The 23513-nt window shown below is 43.4% G+C and overlaps 1 protein-coding gene across 1 annotated transcript in view; it reads right to left on the bottom strand.

Annotated features, from left to right (window-relative positions):
- The window catches only part of prim2 (DNA primase subunit 2), a 78344-nt gene extending 58153 nt beyond the window's left edge, over positions 1-20191 (bottom strand). Inside the window, exons 1-7 of the mRNA XM_061228585.1 lie at positions 20071-20191; positions 18700-18855; positions 18410-18525; positions 17687-17781; positions 17171-17291; positions 12593-12688; positions 11963-12100 (exon numbers count right to left, since the gene is read on the bottom strand). Coding sequence (XP_061084569.1) covers positions 11963-12100; positions 12593-12688; positions 17171-17291; positions 17687-17781; positions 18410-18525; positions 18700-18847 — 714 coding nt within the window. The 5' untranslated portion in view covers positions 18848-18855; positions 20071-20191. The remainder of the gene's footprint in view (positions 1-11962; positions 12101-12592; positions 12689-17170; positions 17292-17686; positions 17782-18409; positions 18526-18699; positions 18856-20070) is intronic.
- Positions 20192-23513: the final 3322 nt, after the last annotated feature.

Genomic DNA, 23513 nt, shown 5'->3' with positions numbered 1-23513 from the left:
TGTCATCCCCACTTTACGCCACAGCCCTTCCCATCTTCCCTTTCAATAAATAAATAAATAAATGAGGGGAAACGTGATTTATATTCGCCGTTTGTTAGCACTGGCGCCGTCATGACGGCGGGCGCAAACACGGGCGGGCGAGACCGCACTTTAGCTGTGCATTACGAAAGTCTGAGGGGGTGGGGGGGCGTTAGTCATCGGTCATTCCACCCCGGCAAATGAAAACATATGCTGCCTGCGCGTACGGTCGGCCAGAGAGCCGCGGATATCAGATGGCGGGGGAAAATGAAATGTGTCAATCTTCATACGCCGGGGCCTCGCCATAAATCAAGGCCGGGACGAGAATGTTATGAGACTCAAAATGGTTTCCGGAGGAGTAACGCCGAAATCAATTGCCGGTTTTGAAAAAAATTGCACTCGACGCTCCGAATGAGTTTCTCTCATCTCCCCCCCGCCCCCCCCCCCTTTTTGCGTTTGACGAATGAAAAATCATATGGAGGGGAGTGTCGGCCGGTGAGTGTGCATACAGTATGCTGCTCACGCCCCCTTCACGAAAAATAAGAAAGAAAAACAGGAAGTGCTTTGGAAAATGCAAATAAAAAAAGAAATATTGCCTGGAATTGAATTGCGTGTGTTCGCATTGGTTTACACGCACAATTCATCTAGGTGTCAGACGCTTTTTTTTCAGATGGCACATTCCTTTGTTTTTGAAAATAGGAGCCTAATATAGTTTCAGCCGAGCGATTTGCAGCAGAGCCTAAACACATTTAGACTCAGGATATCTGGGATATTTGCATGAATAACCTGATGACTAATACGGTTTACGTTTGAAAAGCGCTCTTTGCAAAATCAGTGCCGCGAGTGAATGTCGCAACACAATGGAAAGTAATTTTTGTTGTCATCTTCTAATGGTTAAAGAAAATTGAGCATAACTTTTTGAATATTTTGCATAAAACACAATGTATGTCATTAAAGCTTGCGAACAATTCATTCCCCCCCCCATTAATGCTGCCTTTTTAAGGTTGATTGTCGTTTTATATCATTTTTTTTTTTTTTTTTTAAAGGGCGAAAATTGGGTTGTGCTGGACTGAGAGAATAAATTCAGAACATGAAACACAAAATGGTACCCAGGGATTTTCACAGTGTTTTTAACACCTGATTATACTGGAGATGAGCTTTTGTAGAAACAAGGTTCTCTCTCAGGACAACATAATTATATTGCATACCTGAATGGATAAAGATGCTCTGCTCTTAGTTTTATCATTTTCTCTTGAGCAATATTATATTGTTTACAGTATACATCTTGTCTCACAAATACATTCAGTCTTAATACATGTTGCCCTACAGGATGTGAGATCTTAAGAGCTGTTTTATTGTAGAGTGCAATAACCAAATAATATGGATTTGTTGAGCAATTGCTTTTTATTTTCACCTTAATATCAGCAACCAATACAGACCCAGGAAAACAGGTGAGGTGAGTTAATTGATCAATTAAAACAGTTAATTACAGTTACGTGCTGAGTAACAACAAAAGTCAGAACACCCTGCTGCTCTCCAGGACCAGGAGTGAGGACCACTCACGCTTAGGTCAAGTGTAGATTGAGCTACAGCTGCCTTTTCTTATGCAATGGCCAGAATGCATCTCCAACCAATGAGGACACCCACAGATAATATCTAATGCAATAATGTTTAGTATTTTTTATATACCATCACCAGCTGTGCACTGCGCACACACAGAGCTGATACGACACCTCCCAACTGCTGGAACTTAATTAAAACACTCAGTCAAGCTTTGGGCACGGCAATTTTCAAGGTTACGAAGTGCGCTTTGTTCCCAAAGCTGTCAATGTTTTTCTTCTTCAAAAGGTTTCCCTGACACACTTTCAGTAGAATCATCTGTTTCACGTCCTCCACGGGGTTTACGAGGACTTCATTTGTAATATGAATCGTGGGTGTGACTGAGCCTTATGAGAAGAACACCATAACTGAAATAGATCACAATTACGGTTACATTTCAGACAAAAAATGCAAGGCAAACGGCCGAGTGTCGCGACGGTCACGTTCCTTATTTGCAACCTAGAGATTGCCTATCAACTGCTAATACTCCAACAGTGAAACAGTCTACTGCAGTCTGCACTCTATTACTGATCAAAACCAGACTTGTGTTCCATTTTCTAAAGCAACCTCACAAGCTGCAAACAGAGAATGAATAATGAATACATTTCTGTTGCTTGACCGGAGAGTGTGGAGCCGTAGTCAATGACAATCCAATAATACAGAGAGAACGCATCTCCGGAACACAGCAAGGCCCTTTGAACCTCCCATAAACCCCAGGTACACATCGGAGACCTAGCGCCAGATTCTCTTCTAGATGTGGAATGTGGAATGCCACACTGATAGAATTCAAATATAAACTTATTTTTCTTATTACTCCTCAGCAACAAAGGCTGAAGGGTCTTGCAGGCGAAAGCTTCCCCCTCCCACCGGAGCAGTGTACCGTGGACTTTGAGTTTCTGGCGTGCAGTGGGTGTTGAGGCGGATTGAGCACTTTGGTTTTGTAATTAAATGTCCCATATTGTACATGTTTAGGGTCTTTTATTTTAGGCCCTGATATCCATAATAAAGACAAAAATTTTATGGTTGTATGGACCAAAAACTATCTGTTTTAGTGACTGTGTCTTTAAGGCTCATTGATACCATATGAACCTCAATTCTGATTGGCTGGCTAGCTCCAACAAGCTGAACAATCTGTACTGAATGCCTTTTCTCCGGATACAAGGTGGGCCTTGCTGAAGCAAATGAGTGTATCATTGTGATGTCACAACTTCACAGAATTCCACGGCTCATTTAAATGGGCATTTTCTTCATACGGATTGTGTGGATTTATTTGTGGACTGTGTGTTTTGATACTTTCACAGTGCTTTTATAGCACCTTCAACTCCTTTATAAGCCACACGGCAAGGGTCATTTTCCACAATATGGGACCTTTGAAGATTACACTTGTACTTCTGGAAGAAATAAGACCTTGATCCTTTAAGGTGTACAGCGGGCGTGCAAGGCTCCTTTGACAGGAAGTGAGGCAGGCCCTTCCTCCACCTGCGGAACGCGGCATAACCCGCCAGCCTGAGGACGCAGTCTTCTTCAACAACAGCACGGTCCACCTCAGTGTGGGGACCAGCGGGCGGCGTCTGGGCCCTCGAATATCCTGCGGCCGTCTGAGTGAAATAAGCCATCTGCCCCTACGTGCTAGCAAAGATGGCCGGTGATTACGCACTCTTAAACCCCCGGGTGCTGGCAGACTCCCCTTCCAAAAAGACCGTGTTTATCTGACCTGGCCTAACAGCTTCTTCCTGAGCCCGGGAGGAGGGAGAGCGCCAGGTTTTCGTACCCGAACGCAGGCGCCAGGGCCAGAGGAGAGCAAGGGAGCGTTTTTTAATCCAGTTCCCTGGCAGCCCACCGCCTTAACTGCAGGGAAGCCTTCCGTGTGAACTGGGAGGAGGGGGATGGGGGTCCTAAGATGGCTCCACGAAAGACGCAATACATTTAGTATACACAAAAAGTACACAACCCACTGGCGTCATTTATTTATTCTTTGTCCATCTGCTTTTCAAATGCAATTGAATTGCATATGAATTTCATATATGGCAATTAGGCCCACAAAAATGTAAACAACTGAATGATTCATTCAATTGCAAAAAAATAACTGGTTTCATTTTAAATTGATCTAATTTGAAAGATACATTTCAAAAGGATGATTAATCTGTTAAAATTAAATTATTTGGTTTTAAGTCATCCAAATCATTCCTTGTCCTTATTTTCCCCCAAAGCGTCCAAAAATAAATTGCCGCTGCCGATTGGGGAAATGACTGTTGCAGACAAAAATTTACTTTGTCAAGATCCTCACAATCACACACTCGCAGAAAATAATGGAAGCGAAAAAACAGGTCAGTCCTGTATGCTCTCATTGCCAAGGCTCTCAAAAATACAATTTTAAAGCATTCATAGATGGAATTTGATAGCTAGCCAGATAACAAACTAATCTTGTTCAACCTTTGAAATCTGGCAATTTGACCATCGATAAGGAATTTAGCTCTCAACATTCCACGAGAGTCTCACCTTCAAGATGAATGTTGCAGTTGTTTCTACATCCTTGACTTGCACTAGATCACTAATTTCATATGACATGCACTAGCCTACAGATGACATCCACAAGCATAGCTCATCGCTTTACACGTTAGTTGCATTTCCCCAAATTGCGTCACTTTCTAAGCAACACAGCAGTGTAAAACAGCTTTAGAGAACAAAGTTACAAACGGAAGGTTTATGGAACGGGACCAACAGGAAGGATGATTGCTTCACACATTCTAGTTTGATGACTGAGAGGACTGACAGGGAATGATACGTCTGCTTAAAACCACCCAACGCCTAATCAAATCAGCCCAAGGAGCCAGGACCCACTGCCACCATCCTTTTGGTAGCACATGCTTGAGGACCAATGAAATGCTTCAAAAGGTGAAATGGAGCCCGGGGGCTCAAGCAAAAAAACAACAAAAATGAGCAGAGCCATTGTGCGTGTCTGCGGTTACAGTTTGGAATATTTCCACTCTTGGTTAAAATTATCTTTAGACTTGTGCCATTAATTCTGGAATGTCAAACATGCATGAGGTAAAACCATAAGCGTAAAAGATTGGCAATTTATTTTTATTATCATTAAGAAACTATGAAAGTAGGACAGTAGAAAAGTTCAATTCATATACAAATCAACCCACGTAATAGAATAGGCAAATGTTATTTACTTCATAATGAAAGCCAATCAACAAAATTGTCTCTGAGATTGGAAGGTAGTCGGTATTTTCCGGTTCCTTGTGTCAAACTGCATAACAGAATTTCAAAAGACAGATTATTTAATTACTCAAAAAAAAAAATGATAATCAATAACAAAATAAACAACAGCTGCAGACTAACATTCAACAGCCATCATTCCTAAGGCGGTTTTGCTTGTTCTTTGGCGGTGCAGTTTGGAGTTAATATGTTATTTAAACATTTCTGCAGGAGTACTGCAGGGACTATCATCTGCAGTTCCCCAGGAAAAGGTCATTAAGTGCTTCCCAAACCTCAGGCCACTAAAACCGGAATAACAGTTGTCCACCGCTTCCTTCCGCCAGACATGACGCGGAGATAGAATAACTGAAAATGTACGCCCCGTTCAAAATGACGGCTCCCAGACGGGACCATGTTGGCTGCTTAATATTCCGCCGACAATCCCTTAATGTGTCCGGTCTTATTTCAGTGCACCATGGGAGATTTCTCTGAGTCCCCAAAATAAAAGCACTATTGGATATGTAACCAGCCTGGGTTAAAAATGACTCTCACTGCACTTAATCACACTGTAACCGGTGCGTGTATTCCCCTGGTCCCGCTGTGCAGAAATTTTAAATTGGAAACCGCAAAAGGTGATGCATCTTTCTTTGTAGCCGCTGAATAAATTTCTCCACAATGAAAGTAGAACTGTCAACGAACTGAATTTACAAGTTTGAAGGAATAAAAAAAAAAGAGAAAAAAAAGAAAAAAAACTATTCCCGCATTATTCGGCCGTCTCCTAGCAACAAGAATCTGCTGATGTTTTTTTTTGCGAGCAAAACGGGGGACCGGATACAAATCTGTTGGGTTTCAGTTTGTCAGAGAAACAAGAAGCCAAATAAGACAGGAGGCTCTGCACTCTGACGCACCTGCATACTGCGTTTAATGCGCACTGATTTGGGTTGGTTTAGCGAGATAACAATGCTGACACGCGCATCCCATATGAAACACAGCAAAGCTTGCTTACAGGCAGAAAAGCTCTGACAGAAACGGATAAACTTGATTTGCGGGATTCTTAAAATCCGTGTTGCATTCTCACCATGTACCATCTACGCACACACCCGCTCGCAAGTTTTTACACTCCTTCGGTTCGTACAGAGGGGAGAGTATTCAAAGTTTTCAGAGTTTACTAGGCAACTTAATGTAAAAGTGCCCTGTTACGTAAAAGGTTTTTGAAAGTTCTTGAACGCCTACACAAATAAAGAAGAATGTGAAAAATATTTTTAAAATCGTACTACATTATACTACCATAATTGGTAAAATGCTAACGCCCCTCCCCACAATGACAAAATGCATCACTGTTGCACCACACCTCTATTTCAGGCTGACAGACAGCACTCAGAATAGCGTAAATCAGACAAAATCTCACACTGCATTGATAATACAGGAGGGAGCTGTCAGAGACAATTGTTTTTGCAGCAAAGTAAGTGAATCAAACCGAAGTCTCTCTTCCTAACGGTGGCCGTCGAAGTCGAGCTCTAGCCGTGCTAGTTAGCGGCAAAAGACGTCCAAGGCCCACTCCCATCTGTTCCAAATCCTGTCCACTTTACCTGAGGAAGACTCCATGGCCCAAATTAATCTACTTTGCCCCATTTCAATAGGGAGGAATGAACCCTGTGATTTCTACTCTACCAGTACCATTGATGGCTTTATTGTTACTTTTGCTTGGCTATGTAAGCTGTGAATAAATACAGTGGTGGTCAAAAGTTTACATACACTTGTAAAGAATGTGTATGTCATGACAGTCTTGAATTTCCAATCATTTCTACAACTCTTATTCTTCTGTGAGAGAATGATTGGAGCACATACTTTCTTGAAAAACATTCATGAATTTTGGTACTTTTATCAATTTATTATGGTTTTAGGTTTTCCTGAAGAATTTGGAGGTAATCGCCCTTCTTCATTATTCCATTTACTTTCTGTAAAGCACCAGTTCCACTTGCAGTAAAACAAGCCCAGAGCATAACACTACCACCAGCTTTCTTGGCGGTAGGTATGGTGTTCTTATCTCCTCCAAACATATTTCTGGTCTTTGTGGCCAAATAGCTCATTTTTGTTTCATCTGACCACAGAACCTTCCTCCAGAAGGCCATTTCTTTGTCCATGTGATCATCAGCAAACTTCAGTCGAGCCATAAGGTGCCACTTCTGGAGCAAGGGCTCTTAACCATCCTGACCAATTTTCTCTCAGCAGCAGGTGATGCATTTTCTTCCTGATTGTGGCAGTAACAGAACTATGCCATGCACTTTATACTTAAACACTTGTGACTTTCCTGACTTGTTCAAGTCAATTATTCACTTTTTCAGATCCGTGCTGAGCTCCTTAGACTTTCCCATTGTTTCATCTAATGACTGTATCAAACGAGCCCTATTTCAATGGGCTCAGAGAAGTCACCGGTTGGAGACAATCATAATCACTCACAAGAAGTTAAGAGGCCATGCCACAAAGAAAATTTGATTGACAACAAAAGTTGTGTCAATCAAAAATTGATAACTCAAGTGTATCTAAACTTTTGACCACAACTGTATATATTATCCTTTAGCGTTGTGTTGTATATTTTATAGATATAATCCTTTGTCAGATTAATCTACAAGGCCCAAGTCATTATCTTTGTTGTATTCTTAGCACTTGAAACTGTACTTCTCTCTAGGGTCTTTCAGCGTACTTGTTCCTGGTGATAGGTATGCACTTTGCACTTTGTTGTACGTCTCTCTGGATAAAATCTTCTGCCAAATGCAAAGTAACGGAATTTACCGGCCCTCCACAGGAATGACATTTACACAATTTAGCCTTTGGAACTCTTTCTGCCAGCACAAAAATCTGAATTCCACACAACACAGCTAAAAGAGACGTTTTTCTCCACGAAGGATAAATGGTTCTGTATAAATATGCATTATTAAAAGCCGCCGTTAGACTCACGTGGGTCACAATCATAATTTCACCATTCAAAGCATCAAAACGAGAGGTTTTCCTGCCGACGTCTTTGAGCTTAAAAACTGGGTCAGCGGAAGCCTTCCCAGCGCTTTGACACGAGGCGCAGAGATGGCGTCGGGGTTTGGCGTCTGCGGTGGCGGAGTAATTAACCGCCTCGGCTAGCTCAGCAGACTTCGGCCAGCACGCTCTTCATCATCGTCATCGCCGTTTTTATTGGTCCGTGATGTTATTGCGCATTTAACAGGAAATCAATTTCTGTCTTTTTTGTTTTGTTTTCGGTTTTTTCCCCCAACAGGGGGAAATTGGTTTTTCTGCCCGTTATTTTTTTTTCCTTTTTCTTTTTTTAATAGACTTGAAAACTGTCCATTGTAAATCACTATTTGGCGATCAGTTTGTAAGCTGTGCCAAACAAAAATAAATATTGATTGATGAATGTCCCTTATGTGTTCTGAAGGGGCGGCAAGAGATAGCGTTTTGTTCGTTTAAATGCGACTGGTGAAAATCAATCAGTCACTCAATCCATAAGCCACATTATTTCAGTCAACGTCTCTTAAAGAAAAGCCGTTAACACTACTAGACTCAACGCTGGAAGAGAGGAGATACAACACCAGGAAGATATGAATGGGGGAAAAGGAAGTCATGACAGAGAATTACCAAAACACCCAGTAACAATGTTAGAAACAATGTAGAAAACAAAGAGAGGAGCCTTGTCTGTGGTAAAAGGTAAAATCCAAAAAGGGTGATGAGAATAATAAGATAAGATTGGTGACCTGATAAGTCTCTCTGATTTGGATCAGGGCTATGAAGGCCTGGGTGCTGCAACGTGTTGGTGTGTTTTTTTATTTTTGACCTTGCATTAGCCACAAAATAAAGGCTTTTTAACGCAGAAAATTATTTAAACTATGCTAACTGCTACCAAAGAGGCAGCAGAGACATTCCATATTGACAGGTTATTCGGAAGTGGAGCATTTGCTCTAATGGCAACCAGAGAATTCCGCTAAAGAAACGATAAGGCAGATTTGCAGATTTGAGCAGATCTAAAAAAGAAAGATAATGCGCGGCAGCATTATCGGTTATTAACAGTGATTCATATTAATATCAGTTATAGTATTATAGGTTATTAACAGAGGTTAACAGGAATGTGAGCCACCACAAAACTTCAGACATGGAATGGGACTGGAAGCAGGTTCACCGATGAGAACAAACAGTGCTCCCTTTCGACTGGTTTCTAATTCATGTTTCCTGCATAGACAATGCAGAGCAGCCCTCTTCACTCGATTGCCACACGGCCTGGAGAAACGTGTGACCAGTGTGGTCGATGATAAAGCCCATTTCAGGAGCTCAGAGGATTAGTATCGTCTCAACAGGCAAGGGCAACAACTCCAGGGTGAGGCTGTACTGTAAACGGCACGAGAACTTTCTTCCAGAATAAAAGCTTGTTCTTGTTGGGCCGTTTAAGAGATTACAATTCTGACCACAGCTGATCCCTCTAGTTACATTTACGGAATTTTAAATTCCGAGCGCATCCACTTGAAGCCTGATGAGACTGCCAAACAGTTAGTGGAAGTGTAGAATAGAATTGGAACAGTAGATTGTTAAATGTACTCTGAACAAACATTGTTCCGAAAAAAGTGCAATTCCCACATGTGCCTGTAGACTGTGGGGAATTCAAAATCTTATTACTAAAAAACACAGATACAAAATAGAGTTCTGGTGACGCAGGTTCTTTTAAATGTGCAGTTTCTAAATCAGGGGAGTGTTGCACTGTTGTGTTATCATACCACCTGTCGTTGCGTTTAATTATTTATTGGACAGCCAAAACTGGGGTCAATTGAATGACTCAATACACACCCTGTAATAGCAAAGGATACCAACTGTACAGTGGGGTAGAATGGGTCCCACTGAACACATGGGTGCAAAACTGGTTTTCATTCCAACCAATAACCTTAGTTTTATTTTTCTAACAGCTGTATAACCTACGCTGGTTCACTCCTGCACAGTACAATCTCGAAGTTGCACTTACAGCTGTAGCTGGTGTCTATAGAAATGTCAGATCAAGTTATGATCGAAGTTGGCACAAAATCCTGAAACGGACCGGCCCTTGTTGTGTACCCCTGATCTAGTATAAGAATCAGACACCTGCAACAATTTAGTTGAGATACTGGCATTGCCTAATTTTAAGACAGAAAAAACCCTGTTCACACACATTGCACAAATATGATAACACATTCAATGTATGCTACATAAACGCATGCATTTAAAAATTGTGCCTTGCAGTTGTGGAAGCCAGGACTGGCATTCTCCTGTGGTTGGTCTCTGTGCAGACGGGCCTTTTTTCCGTTTGTGGGCGCAGATTTTTAATCTCAGGCCGGAGGTGACTCCCGACTCGCACACAAAACGACATCATCATCCGTCCTCCCCCCTCTCCACCCTGCCCTGTCTATCATCACCCCCAACGCATGAATAAGCAATCAGCGCACACCAGCAGGCAATGCACACACACGGACGCGCAGAAGCGCGCACGCGCACACGCACACACTCTCCCCCCGCCCCCCCCCCCACACACACACACACACACACACACACCCCCACCGTCCCCTCTCTCTCTCTCTCTCTCTCTCTCTCTCTCTCACACTCACACTCACACTCTCTCACCCATTCAGAGACCTCTTTAATTAGGGGGTTGGGGCACCACAAAGTTATCCTTTTTGCTTTTTGATAGACATTTTAATTCCCACAAATGCATTTCCGTATTTTAAAAAAAGCACAAACGGGACGGTAGGGGCACACCCAGCCAGCAGTCTGCTCCAGTGTGAAACACACATCCTGGGGCTTCATAAAGCCACAAACCCCACCCCACCAACCCCCAGCAATAACCCAGCATAGGAAACCGTCACAGCAATAACCCAGCATAGGAAACTGTCACAGGAATAACCCAGCATAGGAAACTGTCACAGGAATAACCCAGCATAGGAAACGTCACAGGAATAACCCAGCGTTGGAAACTGTCACAGGAATAACCCAGCATCGGAAACGTCGCAGAAATAACCCAGCGTAGGAAACGTCACAGCAATAACCCAGCGTAGGAAACGTCACAGCAATAACCCAGCGTAGGAAACAGTCACAGGAATAACCCAGCGTAGGAAACGTCACAGCAATAACCCAGCGTAGGAAACAGTCACAGGAATAACCCAGCGGAGGAAACAGTCACAACAAACAGGACAACTTTGCGGGTGCCCCAACCCTCTTATTAAAGCCATCTTCATCGGGCAGGGGAGTTTAAATTCGAGAACAGTTCCACTCTGCCACATTCATTTTCTTACAATGAATATTTAACTTCCCACTCGATTTACAAAACTTCAATCATGTCCTTCCTGCTGTTCTGACTGGATTTCTGCCCACAAATCGTTTATCGATTCACAACAGCAGAAGAATACCATTAACACAATGAACAGCCCTTGTACACCACTGCCCATTTCCTTTAATGGTCCATCAGAAATGCATTAATAGAAGTGACGCCGGAGCTTTGTTGTACCGCGCAGCAGAAACTAAGACTGGGCTGGAGTTTGGGAGGTACTTTGGACAGGAGACGGCCTGGGAAAACCAGCTGGGAAAACCAGGCTGGCATGCTGGAAAAGTGCTGAGAAAACCTGGCAGGAATGTTGGAAGCAGAGCTGAAGAAACCAGGCCAGAATGCCAGAAGTAATGCTGGGAAAAGCAGGCTGGAATTCCAGAAGCAGTAGTGGGAAAAGCAGGCTGGAATTCCAGAAGCAGTAGTGGGAAAAGCAGGCTGGAATGCTGAAAGCACTGCTGGGAAGACCAGGCAGTGCACCCCAGGGAGGGGGAGGCTGAATGTTCCGCTACTTGAATTAGGCGTTAAATCAGGGCCTGATCTACAGCGGTCATTAAAGACCCAATCGCATTTATCGAAAGGGGCGTCAACTACCAGCATCCTGATGAAATTCCCATTCTTTCGATCAGGCCGCCTAATCACCCAATCTAGCGCTGACCGGCCCAAATGATCATCGCGCATACAGCCGAGAGACTCTGCAGTCCCTCGCAATCTGCACCCACTTCCTTTCCTCAGCTTGCGGGTGGACAAGAGTCCCAATTTCCAGGATTTTCCCCAGGCATTAATGAGTAAATAACATTTGAAAATGACACTCACAGCGAGCGCTTTGGACAGCCGCGTGCGGTAATCGTTCAGGACGATGGTGATGATGTCCTGGTGGGCGATGTAGGCATAGCCAGCCCTGAGGAAGACCTTCCGCATCCGCACCAGATCCAGTGCGTCCTGGAAAGGGACCTGGAAGAACACAGGAATGTTGCAATGGGGTTTCACTTGTAATAAAAGCACAGAACTGTCATTACTTTCAATTGGAATTCCGTCGTTATCATGCAATACAGTTGGGAGTGCCATCTTTAATCCTGTTAGGAATGGTATCGTTACGAACCAATCCCATTTTCAGTGGGATAATTACAATTTAATTTCAATTGGAACAGAAAACTTTTGTTTGGAAAGTTACTTAGTTACTTACTTAGAGAACATCAAGGGGAAGAAAAAAAAAGTTTACCAAGATGGGAGATGACTTTTCAAGGACAAACTGAGTGGAAGCAGAAAGAGGCCATTTTGACAAAAAAAAAATGCATTCATCCCTCCTTGGTATAGCTAAACGTTTCCAGGATGTCTCACCGTGAAATTACACCAAGCAAGAGCACAAACGTGCACAGTGAACCACAATGAGAGCATCAGCAGTTTAAAAGACTTTTATCCTGAAAGGCTTCTTTGCAGCCTCACCTTGTAGATGTCCTGCTCCAGGACCGAGGCCCCGCTGATGGAGTAGGTGGACTGGACCAGCTTCTCCATCAGAGACGTCTTCTCATCGGTGGTGATCTGGAGACAGACATCCAAGACGTTTAAACTCCCATAAACACAGAGGGGCATGTTAACATCACAGCCAGTACACTCAACATCCAATGTGATGGAACAAAGCTTAAATATAAATATACTTTCCCTCCATACTGCCATTCTTCACATATTTTGAATCACCATTTTTAATACGCAGAAATGGCGCAGGCCTAAATTGTGCATGGACAATTTTAACTATGGCAATTCTCTGTTATTCCAAATCGTTTTTAGTGACAATTCACTTTACATTTATTTATTCCCAAATTATACGACATCAAATTTAAGAAAAAAAAAGAAAAAGATAACCCTATTTTACTGACTGAAGACACAGAACTACTGAACCTGAGGGAGAGCACTCCACCTAGTGGTGCTGTGACACACTGTAGGCCTTTGTCAAAAAGCAGCAACTTTTTTAATTTTTTTTATTTATTTATTTATTTTCAAATCAACAGGCCATTCCCAAATGTTATTATGTGTCTAAAGCCAATTTTACAGCAGTAGATCTGCTTAAAGCCATTGAAGAACGTAAGAAGACTCTTTGACCACATAAAAAGCATGTTTGGCAACGTTAACGGGCACCAGCCACCATAGGCCAGACTGAAGACCGAGGTGGAGAGGGGGGGTGAGTGCAACCCAGAGGCTTTACATGCTTCTGCACCATGTCAACATCTATATCCTTAGCGTAATTCTACAAATAAACCGAAACCGAATTGAAACGCACTGTCTGCGCGCTCCTTCCGAGCGCTCGTGTAACCTTAATACGGCCGGTAAGCGGAGATTTTCCGGCTGCCGCGTCCCGTTTCCCGACGTTCCGTCAGAGATTCCGTGAATCCGCCTTTCCTCTCCAAGCTCCCGGCTGCGAACATGAGCGCCGTCCGCGGAACACCGAACACCGGGGATCGATGCCTCCCCTGCTCTTTTCCTGCAGTCAAACGGCGGGCGCGTAATTACGCCCGGCGTCCAGGGACGCGTGAAGACCGAGGCGTCCGGATCGATGGGCGGATCGGCGGCGGTCCGAGGTGACGGGCGGGTTGAGCTGCCGACAGCGCCGGCCCTTTTGAGACGAGCAGTCGGGTCCTTTCACACAACATTAGCCATTACTGAGGGCAGTGGCGGGGTCACCGGCCTGTACTTAGACATGTCCCACCCTAGCAAAAATGGTTTCCAGGAGACCTTGTGACTGCGGTTCCTCAATTCACGACTGTTCATCGACTCATGACTGGAATGGAAGGTACAATATACACTCAGTGAGCAGTGTATTAGATATATGTGAATGTGAATATGAACCATATCTGCATGATTTGCTTTCCACTGGAGCCACATGATTTGCTGATTAGATAATCGCATGAATAAGTAGATGTACAGGTGTTCCTAATAAAGTGCTTAGTGAGTGTATACATGTACCCGAGATTGTTTACACACGTTTCTATGTGGTAGAAAAGTGAGGTTGTCCTCTTATTTGTAATTTTGAAACTTCACTCCCATCCTGCTCCTGCGTTCATGCATCCTGCGTTCCTGCATCCTGGGTCGGCCCAGATCAGCTCCCGCCCAGAAAAACAACCTCCTTCAGCCCATCTCCATCCTCCGCACACCAGAGGCCCGCGCTCCTGGACCTGGAGAGCCCCAGGGTGTGCTGGCTTTTGTTTTCACCTTAATATCAGCAAACAATTCAGACCCTAGAAACCAGGTGAGGTGAGTTAACTGTGTAATCAACTGCATTAATTGATCAATTAAGTGCTGAGTAACAACAAAAGCGAGTTCACCCTGCGGCTCTCCTGGACCAGGAGAGAGGACCCCAGCACACCCTGCGGCTCTCCAGGACCAGGAGCGAGGACCTCAGCACACCCTGCGGCTCTCCAGCACCAGGAGAGAGGACCCCAGCACACCCTGCGGCTCTCCTGGACCAGGAGTGAGGACCCCAGCACACCCAGCGGCTCTCCTGGACCAGGAGAGAGGACCACTGATCTAAATGTACAAACACCACAGGTCTACCTCTCCATTCCCACCACAAAATGTTCTGCCAAGACCAACAGACGAGACTATCCACTCTCGTTTTATAAATGAAGCCCTGGGATTTTTACAGTGTGTGGATGAAGTGTGGGCAGTATGCAGTATGCAAAGGACCAATCCATATCCTGTACTGCTGATAAATCCTGCTCGAAAATAGACCTCAAACACACTAATATAATTGAACATCAAAATGTCCCGACATTTCTATAGTGCCACGTCACCGTCATTCATTAAAAAGGTGCCAGACCAGTATACAGTTTCTTTTGGTGTACAGTCATTTTTCTTCCCTGTAGCCTACAAAATAACTGCCACATTCTTTCCAACAGAAAGAACTTGATCATTTGGTTATTAGCATCTGTAAAAATGCAAAAACATCACTTTTCCACAACAAAGACCCATTTGCACACAATCTCAGGAGTGGTCATAAATAGTGTACCTGCCATTTTGTATTGCTCACCAATATTGAATTCGACAGCATAATCATTTTATGGCATGACGAGGCACTAGCACCAAGGACGATGTTGGAATGACCCTTTCGACAGGATATAATTATCTAGCCTTGGCCAGCTTTCCTTTTAAAAGAATACAGGGCATTCCAAATAAATGCTCGACTACTGCCTTCAAAGTTCTACATTGGTTCAGCGGTTCTCACATTTCTGCCCTCAAGCCCCCCCCCCCCCCCCCCCCACGTGCATGGAAATAAGGCAAACCTCTCTTCTCACCCCCCACAGGAGACATGATAACCTGTCTGCCTGTCATCATCACAACTCCATCTGTACACACTCCAATGCAGTGAGTCAAGCTTTTAACCTTAAAAGACCACAACACAAAAAATAATAATGCCATGAACATTTCATAGCAAACAGCATACATACAAGAGTCTGACATGTATAGAAAACAAGGTTATTATATTTGATATACTATTAATAGCTTGCAGCTTTGCATTGTTTAGCTGAATAAACACTCAGGTCGTCACATTTTCTGGTTGAAGCTTTCAGTAATTTCCTGTCATCTGAAAGCCCCCGGCAGCTTCCCGAGGCCCCCTTTTGGACCACACAAAAGGCCACAAACGACACGCGAGTCAGAGGATTTCAGACCAGGCAGAAGACTTGTCATCTGGCTTCTCAAAGGAGCGGAGATTTAATATCGTCCCTACACATTCTTTCCCAGCTCTTTTTTCTCAAGAAAGAGAACCTATTCCAGTGGAGACTGCTGGTTTGACAGCTGCCGAAAACTCACGCGGGCATGAAAACCCTGCCTCCTACACCCCACAGCAAAGTTTGCTTTGAGCAAGCCAACAGCCCCCCCTGCTGAAAGTAGACTACAAAATAAAGAGGGTTGTCTGTGGAATAGATCACAGTTTAAGGTTCAGTTAATACCCCCACATTTACTTTAATGTGTGTTTTTCTGTTCTTTTTTTTTCATTTTTTCCCCTCAGTAAATGAAGTGTTGCGCCCCAATTGTAAGTGGTGTTAAAGCGAAATAAAGATTGATTGATAACTAAATGAGGTACGAAGGCTAAATGGGACAAACTACAGGACGCTAAGCTATCAATCTGCATAAAGTTTAGCTTTCTGCAGTAAACCTGCCCCCTTTCAGAAAGCAATCCTGTTTGACTGCGAGTTCTGTGATAAATGTTAAATCATCCGACTCCCATCTGATCTTCTTTTGTTTGGAGTATGATTCCAGCACATTAAGAGATTCAGAAAGGCAGATGATTTAAAGCTGTCCAAATGAGTGCAGCGCTACACAAATATGCTGTCATTCCTCTTTAGACCTCATTACCGTTATTAGCTTTCACATGAATGATGATCGCAGCAGAACTCACTGTTAAAATGGCTCACTGTGTCAGTGCAGGTCATTCTGATACAGAACTCACTGTTAAAATGGCTCACTGTGTCAGTGCAGGTCATTCTGATACAGATCTCACTGTGTCAGTGCAGGTCATTCTGATACAGATCTCACTGTTAAAATGGCTCACTGTGTCAGTGCAGGTCATTCTGATACAGATCTCACTGGTAAAATGGCTCACTGTGTCAGTGCAGGTCATTCTGATACAGATCTCACTGTTAAAATGGCTCACTGTGTCAGTGCAGGTCATTCTGATACAGATCTCACTGTTAAAATGGCTCACTGTGTCAGTGCAGGTCATTCTGATACAGATCTCACTGTTAAAATGGCTCACTGTCAGTGCAGGTCATTCTGATACAGATCTCACTGTTAAAATGGCTCACTGTGTCAGTGCAGGTCATTCTGATACAGATCTCACTGGTAAAATGGCTCACTGTGTCAGTGCAGGTCATTCTGATACAGATCTCACTGTTAAAATGGCTCACTGTGTCAGTGCAGGTCATTCTGATACAGATCTCACTGTGTCAGTGCAGGTCATTCTGATACAGATCTCACTGTGTCAGTGCAGGTCATTCTGATACAGATCTCACTGTTAAAATGGCTCACCGTGTCGTAGCGCAGCTCGTTCTGGTGCAGAAACTCGGTCTTGTGTTTGGAGGCCAGTTCGCCAAAGCGGTGACGGAAAAGGTCCATCTCCTGTTGTATAAACCAGCGCCTCAGGTCCTCCCTGGAAACACCAGCATCACCACGTGTTCACTACACATCATTAGTACTGTGCAACATGTGCTTGGTGACAAACCACTGGACGATGCAACAGTAATACAGCCAGGATAGCCCCAATGTCAAAAAGCTGTCTGCCATTCCTGAGCCTGAGAACATGACCAGCTACCATGACCGAGAAGCTCTACCAATCCTCGCACATATCTGCTAAAGAGACTGGCCACAGTGCAGAGGCCCGGAGTGTTTTTTTTTTTTTTTCCCCAGATTAAATCTTTTTTCCCTGGCTCAGAAGCAGAAGCCTTTCCTCTTTGATCAGATTAAAGCCTTTTCTCTGCCTGGAGAGGGGTTGTACCACAGAGGGTCAGGGCTCCGAGGGCAGGGCATGGGGTCCCCGAGTCTTACGTTTGGCAGTAGGCCAGTCGGAGGATGAAGTGGGAGATGTGGTCCTTCCTCCGCTTCTCCTGCTCCGTGGCACCCACCTGCTGCTTCTTGTCGCCCTGAGCCAATCAGGCGGAGAGGAAAATGTGAGCACAGTCCTAGCGCTACAGTAGCTAGCGCAATATAGACGAGTGACACAAGCATGTTGCCGCCAAGTCTTGGGCACCAGGTTTCTACTGCCATTCTTCATTTTTCTTTTCGCTTGAAGCCCATTTGTAGCTATCATTACAGTAGCTCTGCTCCCATTCAGCTGCAGGGATAGACACTCAATTTGGGCCTCACAGATCTATTTGGCTGTGCCCAACTAATAATAATAATAATAATAATAGGACTGGAATAACTCAAATAAATACTTCCGGTAGGAGGTTATTGTCATGGTGTGCTCTAAACCATCAAAGCACACCATAACAACCTCATAGACAGGTTGATCATGTTTTAAATCATTTTCCATGACTCAAAAATAAGGCCATTGCATTAACATAATTACACTTTCACAGGAACATCAAATCCTAAATTTGCATTTAGCCTTGGCATCGCAGTCATAACAGAGTGAGGTTGAATCCTCCTGGCACTTCCCACCACACTTAGCAAGCCCATATCAACAACAGTACACTGCAAACAGCTGTCTAATGAGACTGCAGAAACTTCCAGCACTCTCAGTCCTATATGGGAACCACAGGAACTTACAGTTGCCTCTGCCCTGTAGGGGAAGCTCAGGTTGGAGATCTCAGCGTTGAGCTTCCTGATGTAGTCCTCTGAGCCCTTCACGTAGCTCACCCCCAGAGTCTCCACCGTCTTCAGAACTACAAAAACCAGACAGCTCTCTCACTCACCATCTCCTTAACACAAATCAGCTAACCTGACAGGCAGCTTCAGCTCTGAAATGTCAAGCAATAATACACAAAGAGACTCGAGATTTGGAGGGGAGGGTCAGAGCACACGGGAGTGTGGCAGAGAGGAAGGGTGAAGGTCCTTACGTTTGAGTCTTTCCACGGCGAAGGTCTCAAACTCAGAGAGCGAAATGTTTTCAGTGGGGGGCAAACTGTACAGCTGGAGACAGTGCCTGTAATCAGACTGAGAGTGACCAATCACCTTCCTCCTTCTGCTGCTGCGGCCGAACTCCATGGTGGTCTCTACATACAACCAGCGGAGAGGGAGGGGGGGAGGGAGAGAGAGAGAGGGAGGGGGGGAGAGAGAGAGGGAGGGGGGGAGAGAGAGAGGGAGGGGGGGAAGAGAGAGAGAGAGAGAGAGAGAGAGAGAGAGAGAGAGAGAGAGAGACTGTTACCTACAATAATACCCCCTGGCACCCCCTCAATCAATTTTTTTACACTGCATGTGATATTGTATACAGAAGCTTAACCTGGAAAAAGGTCAGTTTCAAAATAAGTTTGGTCCATTGCGTCACTAAATTGAATACTTTGTTAATGTCACGTGTTCTTTTCTTTTTTTTTAATCAAAACTCTAAGTGGATAGGCTACAGCAGTAAAAGTGTAAAAAAAAAAAAAATTATATATATATATATATATATATATATATAATAAATACCTATTAAAGTGCTCACTGGGTGTACATTGCGTTGTACTCAGGCATGTGTACTGTATGGTCAGTGGCAACATTAGGACAATAAAGAATCGAATCTCATCCAATTTAAACTCAACCACAGCCTGGCAGTGATGTCAAAACAATGCACGACTATCATGCTCACGTCATTTACGTTATCGGTGTGAGAACTGTCATTAGCCATATGACATTTTCTAATTCGTTAACCTGGAAGCGATAAAGACGATAATTTGTTTACTGTAGCATACCTAGCTAGCTACTATATAAAAAAAAAAGACAAATCTTTATCATATCATCGATTGCCGTTTTTGTTTTTGTTATTGTTACTGCTTCGGACAGTGAGCAGGGAAGCCGCACATTGTTCTGCTTTATGACGCCATCAAGTTCATGTAACATATTATATTAGCCACTATTGACCATATAGCTAGCTACTGATGCTTGCTTGCAAGGGAAATATCCGGCGACAAAGGTTTCTAGCTACGTCAACAAGCTACCTAACTAGTCATACAAGGAAGCTGAATGCCTTTAGATATCTAATATGTCGAGTATAAAAACATTAACTGCCTAATATGCTGAAGCTTGACCGCAGCGCTAATGAACTGTAATCAGGCTGAGCCGAAGACAAGGGCAGTCTTACACAGCTGGCTAGCCAGATAGTGACAGCAAGTTACAAAGAACTTTCAAATAGATTAACCTTTCATTGATTAGCAAAAACGGTTAAACATACAGATTGTGATATGATCATGTGATAACGTTTGATAAATAATTGGAAACCCCACTGTACTCACATTTGTGAAGCTGTCTGAAATAACACAAATTATTCTCCTTGACAGTCCCGCCAACAAAAAAATTCCGACAAAAACGCGGGTAAATTACGTCAGGCAGAATAAGCCAATCATGACTTCTTCTTCTTCTTCTTTGTGTTTTATGGCGATTGTACTACAACATTTATGATCATTACCGCCACTGACTGGAAAGGAGTGTGGATCAGGATTTTATGCCATTTCATCCTAAATATGCTAATTGTGAACCCTGCATTTCATAAATACTGAAATAAAGCAGGAACTTTTATCACCTGCATTTTTTCAACTCTTCCCTCAATTCACAATTTACCTAAGTATCACTTAGATTCTTAGCAAGTGTTTCTATCCTTAAATTATATTTTGTGCAAGACATCATTACATACTGGCCTGCAGTAACAGGCAATCATTTCCGACCATCTTCTTTTTTTTCCTTCTGCTTTTCAGCCTTTCATGGCACATTAAATGTGACAAAGAGTATTACTGCCATGCTGTAGGCTGCACCGGGGGCTGCCAAATTGCAACTAATTCTGCTGTACTTGTTTATTTGTTTAAAAGTGCATACTGCCACCTACTGTAATATGGTAAATGGTTGTAATTTATATTGTGCCTTAATACAAAGCGCTGTACTTTGCTTCTCATTCACGGTGACGGTGCGGGGGCGACATGGCTCATGGGGGCGACATGGTTCGGAGGGTTGCCGGTTCGATCCCCCACCGGGGCTGTGTCGAAGTGTCCCTGAGCAAGACACCTAACCCCCAAATGCTCCTGACAAGCTGGTCAGCACCTTGCATGGCAGCCAATCGCCGTCGGTGTGTGAGTGTGGGTATGAATGGGTGAAAGAGAAGGATCAATTGTACAGCGCTTTGGATAAAGGCGCTATATAAATGCCAACCATTTACCATTTGACTGGCTGCCATGCAAGGCACCAACCACCTTTCAGGAGCATATGGGGGTTTGGTGTCTTGCTCAGGGACACTTTGACACACCCAGGGCGGAATCGAACCGGCAACCGCCCGACTGCCAGATGACTGCTCTTACTGAGAAAATGCCGCCCCATAATACGATATTGATTCAGAGTTCTCCCAAACTACCACAGGACTGTCCGCCACAAACTGTCAGTTAAAAATAATGATTTCCTACCTTCAACATAGTCTCTTTTTGAAAGGCAAATAAGAGATATTGTGTTGTCACCCAATATCCACGATATAGTATTTGGTCAGGTTACTATTTGAAGATTGGACAGCAAACCTATATGTGTGGCAACCTGTCAAATTGAATATACTACATATGTGTCGAATAACAGGCTCATTTGCAAAGTGTCACCACATGTCTTATAATATGCATTAGGTGGTTGAAAAGAAATTCAATCTTAGCATTTGGCAACAGACCTGTGTCTTCCTCCATGCAGGTCCATCACCACTCAACTTGTTTTAAACTTGTTTACTGCTCTAATACTTTCATGAGATTTTGTTCACAAGGATCTCTCGGCATGCAAATAATTGTAACACGTAGACTTTTGTGAAAAATGTTTACATCTTGATGAAGATTTATTTCTTCTTTCAACAAAAATAAACATTTCCTTCACTTAAAGGTGTGATATCTCTCATATTGTAAGTGCAAGATTGAGCTGATAACAAGCTTTTATTCACATTTACCAAGGGTGACAACAATTCCAGAGGGCATTGTATCCCAAATAATAGATACAATTTTCATCTCTTTACAGGGAAATACTCCAATGGAAAGGTTTTGTATCCTTTCAGGGACAAGAGTGTTTCGTTTTATGGCAAAATAGAACTGGCCCACCCAAGACTCAATCTTGCAGCTTTCATGGAACAAAAATAATTTTCATAACAGCCACACCATCCAAAACACAAACACATTACCTACGGAAATCTTCATCTGTTCCTAATGTTCTATTCTTCTTTAAATCTTTGAAGTGCCTTTTACTAGTTTTGTGGAATGGCCATTGCCAAGTACACTCTCAGAAACATTTTTGTTCTTCAAGGATAAAATTTCCTAAATGTACCCTAAAAGTATAGAAATGTTGTCTTTGGGTATAAATTTGTGTTTTCCAAGCAAAAAGGCAAGGAAAATTAATTATACGTATATTTCTGGCTAGGGATACAATTTTATTTAGGGTATCGCCCTAGCAACAAGCATTTGTACCGTTTTAGGTACTTTTTACACCTTTATTACTGAGAGTGTAGCAGCACTTATTGTAACTCCAATCAGCAGGGCAGAAGACAAGCTCTCCTCCATAGAATGTTATGTCGCCATCACTGCTGTTCACACTTCTGTTTCCAAGGACTGGCACAGACTTGAGCTGGAAGATGATACTGCATGAGGAAGAACAAAGGAATTACAAGCACAAAATCAGCTTTTGGGGCTGCTGGTGCTGGCCCCCCTCCTTCAGCAACACTGGCTCCAATTGTGGGTTGCCAGCTAAGATTAGCACTGGCAGAGTCCAGATTTCATACCAGACCATGGGGACTAACCCTGCATCATCCCCACAAGTTGAGCTACCTTTGCCTGTGCCCTTTTTCCATCTGTGTTTCTCTGTTCTCCCTTTTCTGTCTATGTCCCTAGCGTTCTTGCCTCTCGTTAAGCTCTGTGACCACCGTAGTCTGTTTTCTGTTTCAGTCACTTATTCATTTGTTTTACCTGTTCTCCATTTAGTGTCTCTGCCTCCCACTCTTATTTGTATTTCCTTCCTGTCATTCTGTCATGTCTCTCACCTGTTTCTCGTTGTCTGTTAATCAGTGATCTATTTAAACCTGTCCTTTTCAGTTTCTCGTTGCCAGTCCGACTTTTCCAGTTTCCGAGTTTCGCCCTTGTTATTCCTTACCCCTCTCTGTATTTTCTGGCCTGTTTTTTCCCCGTCTGTCTCTCTGTTCTTTAGTTTTTAGATTTTCTGGTTTTTGATCTCTGATTAGTTTTGGTTTTGGACTTTATTTTATGATCTGCTTACCCTGTATATACCTTTTTCGGGCATGGCCACAGTCAGCAAATCCCTGGAATTACGTATGTCAAATTGAGAAAATGTCACCTACTTCACAACTTTTTCATCCAATGTACTCAGTTTTAGGTATACTCAATATTAGGAAAGTAAGCCTGTGTCCTTGTTCTAGCTTCACTAGGTTATGAGTTCCGTAGGCATGACTGAGCTGTCAGCATGCGTTAAGCCTGATGTGTATTTCATTACTGGAAGCCTTCTGTTGCGCTGGCTGGGGATAAATGGGCCCATGTACATGTTTATATTTTCATCTTCCCACTAGAATTTAATAGAGCCGCCAGATCAAGGCCATTATTGCCACATACCAGATTTGGAATGAATGACAGTTTTCTGTTTATTCTCTAATACACTGCAGTAAGACCTGACAAGAAGCGATACATTTAGGTGAAACACTAACGCTCATGGATGACATCCT

This window comes from Conger conger, chromosome 18 (assembly GCF_963514075.1).
Source record: "Conger conger chromosome 18, fConCon1.1, whole genome shotgun sequence".
NCBI lineage: Eukaryota > Metazoa > Chordata > Actinopteri > Anguilliformes > Congridae > Conger > Conger conger.
Note: the sequence above shows the minus strand (reverse complement) of the source record. Positions and strands in the feature narration are given on the sequence as shown.